Below are 13,207 nucleotides of genomic sequence, written 5' to 3' on the forward strand. Positions count from 1 at the left end.
GCAGATTTGTAATTATTATTTTTATCTACATATAGTATGTACATATATACACTAGTTGAATGCCCTACGTGCACAGGTATTAAAATAATTACCTACTGAATTAGAGTAGCTCAAACTAGCCTTAATCTTGCTGTGTCGGCCCGTCTGAAGCCAACTTGTGCTTATAATCGTTGCGTTACGCTTAGTGCTGGGACGACATCAAAAATTCGTTTCGGTACGATATGATGGCGTAGCCAACCGATATTACGAAATATCGGGTATGTTATTCGGAGTTGTTTTACCTGCCAGAAAAAGATGCCATGGGAGAACAACTCCCTAATGAATCAATGTACCAGTATAATTCGAGTAGAACATATATATTATCGTCGGTATCGTCAAATATCGACGATATCAATAATTTGATATGGGCAGAAAGCACTCGGTACAGTCGGTATCAGAAAGTGGTATCGGCGGCATTCCGAAATATCGTAATATCGTCCCAGCAATAGTTACGCTACACAACGCAATCATGATCTTCAAGCGTGCTAGTAGTAACCACTAGTAATATAACTTCTATTAATTTCTGCAAGTGTGCATATTTTAACCAATGTAATAAATATGTGCACAATTGCTCGTTACTTTGGCCAGTTGGACGCTTAGTCTAATAGATAAACTCTTGTCGGCAGAACTGGAGGTTCCCAGTTCAATTCCAGCGTAAAGCAGATTTTTCATTCCTATAACTTTATCACTATAACTGGACATACGAATGACAAACATTTATACATTACAATATCTTTATAATATAAAACTCCTGTGATGAGTTATAAAATGTTTATAACGTATAATAACATGATTCTCATAGAATAGCAAAACTTGTCTCCCTAACAGGCAGCATGTTCTAGGTAACTTAGGAAAATGACCTACAATGAAATCTATGCTAAAACAAAATGCAGGTTGCCATATCGCTTCTCTGGTTGCAAAACAAATTAGTTTATCTGACTATTACAGTTCTTACCAGAACCAATGGTCATTAAAATAACGGATAGTACATGTACATTCATTTGCTTCTAAACTCAATAATTACCAAAAAGCAAATAATTACGTGTGGAATTGGTCACATGATAAGACTACTAAGTACACAGTATAGAGATACTGCCAAACTAGCGGGTGTGCTATTTTACTATAATAGCACACCCGCTAGTTTTGCATTTGATATTCATTGATGACAATGATATCAAATGCAATGGCTACGACTTAAAATACGCATGGTAGGCCAACTTCACCAACAAATACTCCCACAAAGTGGCCTGGTTAAAGCTCACCCAAATGTGGCAAAAGCCCAATCACATCTGTCCATCTTCTTGATCTTCTTTGGCTTCAACTTAAGAGAAGATAACTTCTGTTTTATTTGCTATAAAAATAATATATTAAGGGTTATAAATGCAAGTTATAAAGGAGGGCCATAAAGGTAATTATGAATAGAAACCTGTACCGAGCCAAAAATACAGACCCTTGTTATGTAAATCAATGTTAAAAATTTAGAAAAAATGTTTTAGTTTAATAATTTAGTATTAAGATTAATGAGAAATTAATGTTAAACATTTCATAAACAGCACCATGTCTAAGCAAGGACAATTTGGGTTGGAGATATGAAATAATGTAGCACCGAGTAGTAAACAATTCTGATTTGCACCAGTAATAATTGGTATGACAGTAATGATTGTTTATAAATTGTTAATTAAAATTGCATTTTAATAATTATATTTTAAAATATTTTAAACAGAATAAAATCTAAAATGTATTTATAATAATTATAATTTATAATTTTATAAATTTCTGTTTGTTGTACATAATAACACCCAATACATTGCAGCTACCATCGCAGTTATCCTATTGCACTGCAGTGCCACTTGACTGCTAATATTGCATTTCTCAACCATCAGTACCCTTTATTTTTTCCAATATCACTTTGGTCGTCGGCTGTATCACAGGGGAATTTCTAGTATATAATATATGAGCTGAATAATCAGAATCAAATAACTTATGAAAGATCAAAACATTTTGAGAACTAAATTAAAAAGTACTGTACTAAAAGTGCCAGTAACATTTTTGAAGAAGCTTAGTTATGAAATTTAAACACACTTTCTAATCCCAGTAATTTTCTAACTAATGCTCAGGGAAATACAAAACCCTAGATCTCAGGTGAGCTTGAAAATTTATAAAATCTTACACGGTGGGCCTAAGTGAATGACATAAAGTGTCGATATATTTGGTAATAAAATTATTCAACCTATAAATACAACAGATTGAGGGTTAGTACATAAAATAATCTGAATTATTGAAATTAATTTAAAATTAATTATAATTAAAATTTCAGCAGTCTTGCGATTTTCAGCTTATTACACACTCGTTAACCGTGAACTCGAAGTTATTAGAAAAAAAATATATGCTTATGTGACATATATATGCCTGTGACATATATAGACCTCTGTGACATATATAGGCCTATGTGACATATATAGGCCTATGTGACATATATAGGCCTATGTGACATATATAGGCCTATGTGACATATATAGGCCTATGTGACATATATAGGCCTATGTGACATATATAGGCCTATGTGACATATATAGGCCTATGTGACATATATAAGCCTATGTGACATATATAGGCCTATGTGACATATATAGGCCTATGTGACATATATAGGCCTATGTGACATATATAGGCCTATGTGACATATATAGGCCTATGTGACATATATAGGCCTATGTGACATATATAAGCCTATGTGACATATATAGGCCTATGTTACATATATAGGCCTATCTGACATATATAGGCCTATGTGACATTCAATGTCGAACATCACAGAGAAACTCATCTCGAGTGTTTCTTAGGTATTGATAACAGGGTCTATAAGATTTTTTATTGTACAAGCAGGTTTGCGACTTTTAGCAGACTTTCAACATGATATGCAATGTTGTATACTGGGTTCTCAATTTGAATAAGATTTTAGACGTTTCGTGTCTACCTGCCACAGCGAGAGGAATTATGTCGTTTTTATTACCGTACTTTTCGGACTATAAACCGCACCCCTATATAAGCCGCATCTGCTTTATTTTCCAAAAAACGATAATAAAACAATACATAGGCCGCATCTTTGTACGGGCTGCAGAACTCAGGACGGTGCTTTTTAACGCGGCAGCAACATTGCTGTTTAAAAAAAAACAGTGCCGTTAAGCACAGTTTCTTATCAACAGACGCTTTTTAACCTAGCGCCTAACGGAACAGTACTGTTAGGCATTGTTTCATAGTTTCTTTCACCACTAGAGGCGCACTAACCAGAGATTCTGGTTAATGTGCCCTAACGGTGAAAAAAAGCTACAAATTAGCCGCACCCTTATATAAGCCGCATGCCTCAAATCATCAGAAAAAAGTAGCGGCTAATAGTCCGAAACGTACGGTACGCATTCGAAAATAGAAAGTTCAAACTTATATTTAGATGAGTAAGCTTTTGGTGAGTTGTTTTATTTTTATCACTCCACATAAATGTTTATTATCTCTTTAACATTGATCAAAATTTTGAAATTTTGTGTGGCATTGAATAGTAAAATTTATGTTGAATGTTGCTTGCATATCTTAAAAAAGGAATGGTTTTTAGTTGTATGAACGTTTGTACAGGGTTACTTAATGTTGTATTCTAACTTGATAACTGTGAAAACAATGCAATCGAGTTTTGACTTGAGTATACTAGATATTATCACATATTACAACATATGTTTGAATCAGAAAATGGTGCAATCAGCCGATGGCAGTTAAACCTAGACATCATCTATGATAATATTTAATAGATTCTATTGATAATATATATTTTTTGATAATAGAAAATAGAACGATTGTTTTTATTTCGATGGGTAGTATCTGAAACAAAAACATTAATCTGAGAATTTTTTTTATTTCGATGCTGTGTCTTATAGTTTGGCATGACAAGAGGGAGATTCATGTCGCTAAAATTCATTTCTATCTGTGAAATGAAATTATTGCCAATAAAGTACTATATATAATATATATATATATAAATACAAGTTAATAAAAGAATAATAAAAAATACTTACAACATGTGCCGTGCGTGGATGAAGATTTCCTATCCTAATTTTGAAATGCTCTGTGCTATATAATATAGGTCTATCAGAAGGTGTCGTTGTTGAGACCATATCTTCAATCTTATTAGGTGAACTGTCACGAGGTAATTTTAAACTGTCGACTGTAGACTTTAATTCCTCATCAGCTTTTTGAACTGATGTAATAGCTGATGCCTCTACCGACTCCATTGGATCACTATATGTATGCTCGGTCTTTGTACAGACTTACCTAAAAATATTTCAAGCAACGCTTGCAAAATTTATCATTGCAAGTAGAAATAGACAAAATAATGATTGTTACATGATAGTGACCTTAGACTTAGTGTCAAAGTGATACAGTAATAATCATTAATTAAGGTCTGTTTTGAATTGATGATACATCAAAAAGAGAAGATTTTAAAGTATCATCCAAATGATACATTCTAATTATCCATTTATACATGATCTAAACTGGGATTTAGCTAACTATGATATGATATAGTTATATCATATATATATATATATATATATATATATATATATATATATATACAGTCAAACATGGATAACTCGTCCACGGATAGCTCGTCCACATGGTTAATTCAAACATTCCCTTTGGTCCGTTCCCACGTAATGATAAATTGCTATAGATAACTAGAACTCAACACTGTTAATTCAAACTGTTTTTTTGCCCAACGGCGACCGAAACGGTTGTTATCGCTTTAGAAAATCACTTTATTCAAAGCCATAGAGGTAAACTTCATCTTTTCGTAATTCATAAGCATCGTTATTACCACCATCGGCAAAATATTTTTGTCACCGACTTTTCTAAAAGTTTGGTGAAATTTGATTTATACTGCGATACGATGAATAGCACGGGCTAGCCGGATCACGCGCGCAAGGATTTTCGCCACGCACATACAAAACAAAAATCGCATGTTGTTTTGTATGTGCGTGGCGAAAATCCTTGAGCTCGTGACCCGGCTAACCCGTGATGAATAGTTTTCCGACGTTGATTTCGTGTTGAATCAACGTCGGAATGTTGAATGTTTAAAACGTCTTAAAAATGTTGTAATTAAACGTATACGTTGTCTGAGCTACAAAAAACTATTCGTTTGACCTAAACACAGAATACGTGTGTACATTCAATAAGTATCTATTAAAAAAGCATGAGTGATATAGAATGTACCGTAAAACCTCGTAAAACTTCTAATTGAACTGCCTCGGAGTGTTGCTCTTAACGAATCCCAGGTAAAGTAAGGTAATCTGCATAAACTTCAAGAAAAAATGGCAAAATTGATCGTGGGTAAAACCCCAAAAGAAAAAAATGTCTTTTCTTTTGAGCATTTCAACAACGATCAAGTTTTGCCAATGTCAATTTGAAAAATGTCCTGGCAATAACATCACCTCAAACAACAAACCAATCTCAAGTGATAGAAAAATCTCTATACTTTTTCATGAAAACGTTTTAAACTTTACATTAGAAGCATTTAATTTGAAACAAGCCATTTGTGCTTTTGATTTATATTATAGTTTGTATATGTACATGTATCTACTAATAAATAAGTAAATATATGGACTTGTGACAGTGCTCTGATAACTTGAACGCTCTGATAATTCGAACACTTTTGCTCGGTCCCTTGAAGTTCGAGTTATCCATGTTTGACTGTATATATATATATATGGCAATAAATACCTACGTACTGCCAGTAATAAGATATCCAGCAGGCATAATAAAGTTGACTGAGGAAGCCATCAAAGAAACAGATATAGCAACTCGTAAACTGCTGACCATGCATGGAGCACTTCACCCAAAATCTGATACTGCTAGATTGTATCTCGATAGAAAAGATGGCGGTGGGGGACTCAAAAGTGTACAGCAGACAGTGAAAGAAGAGGAGCAAAGCATCAAAGCATATGCAGCCTCCATGGCTACTTCAGATAAGTTGCTAGCTGAATTTCAATCGGCTGCTCCTACAACAGACCTACGCCCTGATGATGAGGAAATTGATTGGCACACGAAACCTCTTCATGGTGCTTACCACCAACAAATATCTAAGGTTGGCGATCTTCACCAGACATATATATGGCTGAACAAAGGAAACCTAACGGCCAATACAGAGTCGCTAATCATGGCAGCCCAGGAGCAAGTGCTCCCAACAAGGCAACTCCAAACCAAAATCTATCACACTAGAGACGATCCTAGATGAAGACTGTGCAAAGATGCACCTGAGACCATCCAACACATCATCAGTGGATGCAAGCAGCTAACAGGAAATGCATACACTGAGCGGCATAATCATGTCGATGGTGTTGTGTATAGAAGTCTAAGTAATGAGTATGGCCTTAATAAACCACAACACTGGTGGGAAGCTCCTGATAAGGTCAATGAAAATGACCGCGCTAAGATCCTCTGGGACTTTTACATCCGAACTGACAAGCATGTCCTAGCAAACCAACCAGATATAGCGGTGGTAGACAAGGAGAACAAGAGGGCTAGTATAATAAATATAGCAGTACCCAATGACTACAATATAGCCAGCAAAGAAAAAGAAAAGGTAGATAAATATCTCCCTCTTGGAGAAGAGATCGAAAAAAGCTGGAATGTAAGAACAACTGTAATCCCAGTAGTCATTGGGGCACTGGGCGCAATAACACCGGCGCATAAAATGTGGCTTGCCCAAATACCAACAGCAATCAACTCAGGTGAGTTGCAAAAAAGTGCGCTATTGGGAACAGCTAAGATCTTGAGGCGAGTGCTCAAACTCCCAGGTCTCTGGTAGGAGACCCGAGTTAGAGCAGAAATTACCACCCATACGGGGTATCCGGGGTGAGGAAACAATTTTTATATGTATGATATATATAATACATGTATATATAATACATATATATCACACTGAAGTAAGCGCTCGTAGCCAGATGAACAACACTCTTGTACAAGGTGGTGGCCCTGAAAAGGGCCCTTTGGGAGAAAATCAGCTCGGAACTATAGGCTATAGTCCGAGTCGATCACGAGGGTCAGGTCAGATCGCGAAGACTACTCGCTTTGGAGGAGCATTCTGTGCGGTAGAGCGCCGTGGTTGCGGCTGATGTGTGTTGGAACTAGCTTACGGTATTTATGGGTAATAAGCGGGCGTATCGGAGAGAGGACTTGTAAAGCGGAGGTAATAGACACTCGTTTTGTTTGTTTTGCGCTAACTTTTGTGGTAAGATTTGACTGGATCTTATCGTTTTGCTGTCTTATCCATGTGTGTAACCAATTACAGTCAGTAAAATTGACCTATATTATTTTAACCAATTATCTTAGTTTTTGCCATTTTTGTGTGTATATAAGAACAGGCAATCGTGTTGTTAGAGCGTTCTGCTCGTGTTGTGCTTTGTGCTGATATTTGTGAATAAACTTTGACGCTTTCTCAAAGTGTTGTTAATTGATTCATAGCAGACTATCTAGTAGGGAGCACTAGCTTTATTTGTTTTGTCTTCTCCTCATAAGCCGTGGCTTAAGACTGCGTTTCATAGCTGCAGCCACACAAGGCTTCGAGGGACGACAGACAGATTTGGCGAGTCTGTAACGCTGTGCGTAGGCACGTGGTATTAGACAGCGAACCACAGCTGCATCCACGCTAGTGCACCACCTCAGCCAGACAAGTGTTCTGCCAACTAATAGGAACTAGACATTTAATGATAGTTGGATAATTTCATGCCTGAAGCCGAGTAACTCTAACTTCCAAGAGTTTTGTTCAGTGAGTTACAGTGTTGGGGTATACCGGCAACCAGGTTACGAGGCCAGTAATCGGTCTGATCCTACGAGGCCAGTCTTCGGTCTGATCCTACGAGGCCAGTATTCGGTCTGATCCTACGAGGCCAGCGTTCGGTCTGATCCTACGAGGCCAGTATTCGGTCTGATCCTACGAGGCCAGTGTTCGGTCTGATCCTACGAGGCCAGTATTCGGTCTGATCCTACGAGGCCAGTATTCGGTCTGATCCTACGAGGCCAGTATTCGGTCTGATCCTACGAGGCCAGTATTCGGTCTGATTCTACGGGCCTGTGTTCGGTCCAAATTCGTCAGGGCCAGTCTTCGGTCCAGCTTAGTCAGACTTAGGGTAGCTCCCGTATAATCTTGACGGTCGGGTGTGGCATCATTAGCGAGTACTACTTTAACACATATATATCATACATATAAATGTATGATATATATGTGTGATATAATGTTATCATTATCATACATATATATGTATGATAATATATAACTATATTATAGTTATCATATATATCATATATATGACAACTATGATATATATATATAATTTAGATTTAAACAACTTTTGAGTATCTACAATTCGAACAAACATGGAAACTACTTTTATGGGCTAATCTACATAATGAAGAATTGAAACATGTCCCTTCAAAGAGTTGTGATACAAAGCATCTTGCAGTGGTTCCCAATAGACTTATGCTAGCAAAGTGTAGCTTTTTCGTATGTACCAGAACAATTGAATTGTGATCTAACACGCGACTTATTGTTTGTTTGTGAATAAATAATATTCACAAACAAACAAACAAACACGCGACTTATTGTTCTTTACACTTTTTGTTCATTGTGCGGGCTTCCTCTTGGTTCCAAAGAAACGGCTGGACGAATAATTTGAGCAGCCAACGTTCCAACACATAAAACTTAAATATAGTAAAAATAATACATAGCCACTGAGCATTCTGCACACAAACGTTTATAATGTTGTTTGGTTGTTATTACTGTTCTTACTCTAATACCGTTTACTATACATTTCAAATTATCGTAATCGTATTCTCGTTATTATTGCTATAACAGTAGCTATTTAAACTGCTGCTAAAATGGAGTTTTGCTGTAATATACCTAGGGTAACAAATAGACTTTATTTTCATCTTATGATACGAAAAGCTAGCATATTAAAAAAAATTATAATAACTACCTTAATGCTCGACAAAGTGTGCGATTGTGCAGAGTTAGTTGAGATTGTATTTTGGACAAGTCGCCACACTAAACCAGAAAATATTTTACTCGGTAGAACACATCACTAATTTTGATGCGGCAAAAACGAGGTTTTTTTACGTCGAGTTATCCTGCAGTTTTTTTGGCGTTCAGTTGTTATTCATGAGTTCAGCCACGTGCTGAAAAGAGAATACAAAAATACGACCAAATAGATTACGATAACTTTTTTGAAAAACCGAAATACGCACCGTTATTAGCAGATATAGCCATCTTAGGTGCGTGGGCTACATGAAAATGCCCTTGTATTGCGCGGCTACTAACGACTCCTTCATGCGCTAATCGTTTCCAAAATGCAAAAAATAACAAGAAAGCCTTTATTGAAAGATTTACATAACCTGCATTATAAATGTTTAGTATGTACATTGTTCTGTATAAAAGAACTTTGTAAATAATAAATGAAGCTTACTATAATCAACTTTGGGATCAGACTTGCCAACCCAAGAGTGGGGCAATGCGTGAGATTTGGTTTTGGGGCAATTGATGTATCAATGATAGTATATATAAAATTGTGGAAATTGGGGCAAAAATCTCACGCATTTTCATTTTTTCCTTGGGGTGATTGCGTGAGTCTCACGCCCAATGCGTGAGAGTTGGCAGGTATGTTTGGGATTATAGCAACAAAGCTTTCAAAATTAGGAGTTGTTTGTTCATGCTAAGAAAGGTGTAGATAACTCGATGTTGACGCTGTTCATGATGTCTTTGTTTTTTAGGCCAACACCATAAATAACAGCGTGCAACATGAATTGCTGTATTTGTTATGATTCTATGAATTTGTAGGATTGCCAAAACAGCCAGTGTCACATAGACAAGACCTGGGTAACGTATCAACAAGAACAAACTCTTTTTCTGACTGACACGTGTGCTCCAATTGAACCAGATAAGGCCGCAACTCTTCATGAATAGCAGTCAGCCTAGAAGACATCCGATTGATTTCTTTGTCAAACAGCCCAAGCAAAAACTGATGATCAGTTTCTACTACAAGACCTTTCTCCCAACAGTAATACCTGAAGCGTTTGCAAGCAAATAACACAGCTAACAGCTCCTCAATTTGTAACCATCGCTACTGACAAGCAATAATTGATTTTACAACGAACTCCACTGGTCTACCAACTTGTCAAAGGACAAACAACTTCAACACAAACTTAGCAAGATGATTTACAAATCTGAGGCAACACTCTACAGGTGTCTCATTCTTGGACACTGCCATCTGCTGTACTGTCCCTACCTTAGAACAAGAAAGATTAATCCCAGATGAAGACAATTCATGACCTAAGAAAGCCACATGTGACGCTACCAGAATGCTTTGCGCCTGATTCAACCTTATACCAGCACGGCTGCAACGTTTTAGTGCTCTAAGATTTTTAATTAATTTGCATAGATTAAGATATCATGTATATATAGCTCGACACCCATGACCCCAGCTCGTCTCAACCATCACTCGATGAAGTTCCTCGAGCGCATTGCAAATACCTATAGGGAGCTTAGCATACCTGAACTTTCTGAAAGTGTTTAAGAACCGTGTGAGTCTTGAGGAATGTTTATTTATACTTATTTGGTAAAATCCTTAACTAGTGTTCAGGGGACAAAAAATGCACACCTGAGATTTGTGAAAATTACTCTGCCATAATGGATAGTGTGCAATAGTTTCGTACTATCTGGCTGTCTAGATACTGTTGATCTAAACATACAAATGTCTCCATAATATATCCTCATTTTAACCATGTATACGCTCAGTGTGATCAATTATTTTCCCCACTCATACTCAATTTTTAGAAGTTATCACATCTTGCAATTGTGTTGTAGTTGCGTCAAAGTCAACTTACTATACTGTCATTGCATCAATTATGCTTACTGTAAATTTGAAAATAGTTGTACTGCATTTGTAGTATAATATGTAAGTACATATAATATAATAATACAATATAATAAGTACATAATGTATTTATAATGTGATATGCATGTTACTGCACTGTTAATGCATCTACCTAAATATCCAGGCAAACAACTACTGTAAATGTGTATAGTAATAATAACAAGTAATAATAATAATAATAAGTACTGTGAAGTATGGCTTGCAGCTATTAAGAGAGAAGGTGTATTAGTTCAATGCTGGGAGTAGCATATGGTTGTGACGCCAGCTAAGCTGAAGTCTATCAAGTTTATACACACTGGGTAGATGACATTATAGAAGGAGAAACTGATAAATGATAAAATACATTGACTATGGAACGATTTTAAATTGATAACCAATATTTCTACAACAGATATCGCTACTGACAATCAACTACTCAGGTTTGTTTCTTTTACAAATATTTATCAATTTTCAGTTATGATTTTTGCGTATTGGTCACAATCCTGCTTGATTGAGAGTATTTTCATTAGATCGTAGATATTTACAGTATACATTGCAACATATTCAAACAATTTTTATTCCTTTTTAAGGACAGGTGAAGCTGATCCATAGTAATTCAAAATCCAAAGTATACCGAAGACTGTGTTAGGCTATTTTTTTTGATCAGATAGGTAATTACAATAACATCTAAGACATACTACAACATTGCATAAATATATGCAACTGATGCCCCAGAGAAGATATACAATCACAGATGAAAGGAAATATTTTGCACTCACAATACTGAGGAGCTGATATCAGTATTAGGAGAATCAAGAAAGGCAGGACAATTACCATGGCCTACCATATTGAAAGCTAAGTGAATATACATGTACTTAGGAGAGGCCAAACCATAATAAAATCATAGGTGAAGTGTGACATATCATATGGAAATTCGCTGGGTTAAAGTAAGGAGTAGATTATTGTAAAACGATGCATTTTTGCTTCTTTTTTTTAACAAAACTGATTTGCCAATTGGAAACTTATTTTATTTGTTGCGTGAGAATCCCGTTCAAGAATACTACTGTTACATAGAATGCATTTACGCGCAATGCTGCGAGACAATTTTGAGACAGTCACATGACACTCATGTGACAATTCATAATACCGTAACGTATCAACTGGAGTTGCTACAATTTTATTCTGTCCGTTACGGGGTGTTGCTTTCGCGTAAATGAAAGTTTACTCAAATAAATCGCTCGGATTGCTTAACGTATATAGACATCGTCAAAGTTAAGTAACTCATACATATATCTCACACCATTTACCACACAATGGCAAGTTATGGAACACACAGAACCAAAAGCCAAATTATTTTGGTTTTGTTTCATAGGATTTTTTATTATCTTCCTGATTAATAAGATTTTTACACGACGAAGCTGTTTGTCACATTTTTTGAGGGGTTTTAGTTTAATTCAAATCGTATTATTTTTTTATATTTAATATATATCTAACTTTATCAATATTTAATAGGCTATGTTCTATTTGTATTTTTTACCTCTCATGTTGCATGGAAATATTGTAGTGAAGTTTTGAACTTGCCTCTCGCTAATATAGCGACTTACGGCACGTCTAAGCACTACTATGTGGAATCTAGTACAAGTTGGCTGATCTTACCAAGTGTGATTAAATAGATATGGCTGTATTAGCGTACTACGTGCTTTAGTCAATGACTCAGCAATGCCTGTGGTGAGTTGTATGTGCCAAAGTAGACCAAGCGGTACACAAACAGAAGACAGTGTGCAGACCAGTACAAACCGATGTATTACCTCGTTACCTCGTAGAATACATCATACTGGACCACCTAGGGGTGTAAGGGGTATGCCTCATATGATAAATTAGGTTTTGCTTATTTTAATTCAGTTTTCTGAGTAGTTAATATAATATTAATGTTTGTTTGGTGTCAGTACAGGTAGAGTTAACCTGTTATATGTTGGCTCGTTCCTTTGAGCTCCCGCACTGTCCGTGGTAGGAAGCTATTGTGGTATGTATTTTTATTTGTCTGTATGGAAGTGGGTTGTCCTTTGGATCTAGCTCTGGTTATCATGTTGCTCTCCACGTTCATCAGCTCGTCATAGGATTTGACTAATGCCGGATGAGTTTCTTCTTTGCTGAGTATTCTCATCAGAAGTCTTAAGCGCTGGTGCTGTCGTCTTATCTCTAGAGTTGGCAAGTCAAGC

General features: G+C 36.2%; 1 protein-coding gene across 1 annotated transcript in view; it reads right to left on the bottom strand.

Annotated features, from left to right (window-relative positions):
- LOC137387408 (tRNA (uracil-5-)-methyltransferase homolog A-like) overlaps positions 1–9,080 on the bottom strand; it is a 46,596-nt gene extending 37,516 nt beyond the window's left edge. The window contains exons 1-3 of the mRNA XM_068073822.1: positions 9,057–9,080; positions 4,101–4,356; positions 1,302–1,390 (exon numbers count right to left, since the gene is read on the bottom strand). Of these exons, the coding sequence (XP_067929923.1) occupies positions 1,302–1,390; positions 4,101–4,316 (305 nt within the window). The 5' untranslated portion in view covers positions 4,317–4,356; positions 9,057–9,080. The remainder of the gene's footprint in view (positions 1–1,301; positions 1,391–4,100; positions 4,357–9,056) is intronic.
- Positions 9,081–13,207: the final 4,127 nt, after the last annotated feature.

The sequence above is a fragment of the Watersipora subatra genome, chromosome 2 (genome assembly GCF_963576615.1).
Source record: "Watersipora subatra chromosome 2, tzWatSuba1.1, whole genome shotgun sequence".
In the NCBI taxonomy this organism is placed as follows: Eukaryota; Metazoa; Bryozoa; class Gymnolaemata; order Cheilostomatida; family Watersiporidae; genus Watersipora; species Watersipora subatra.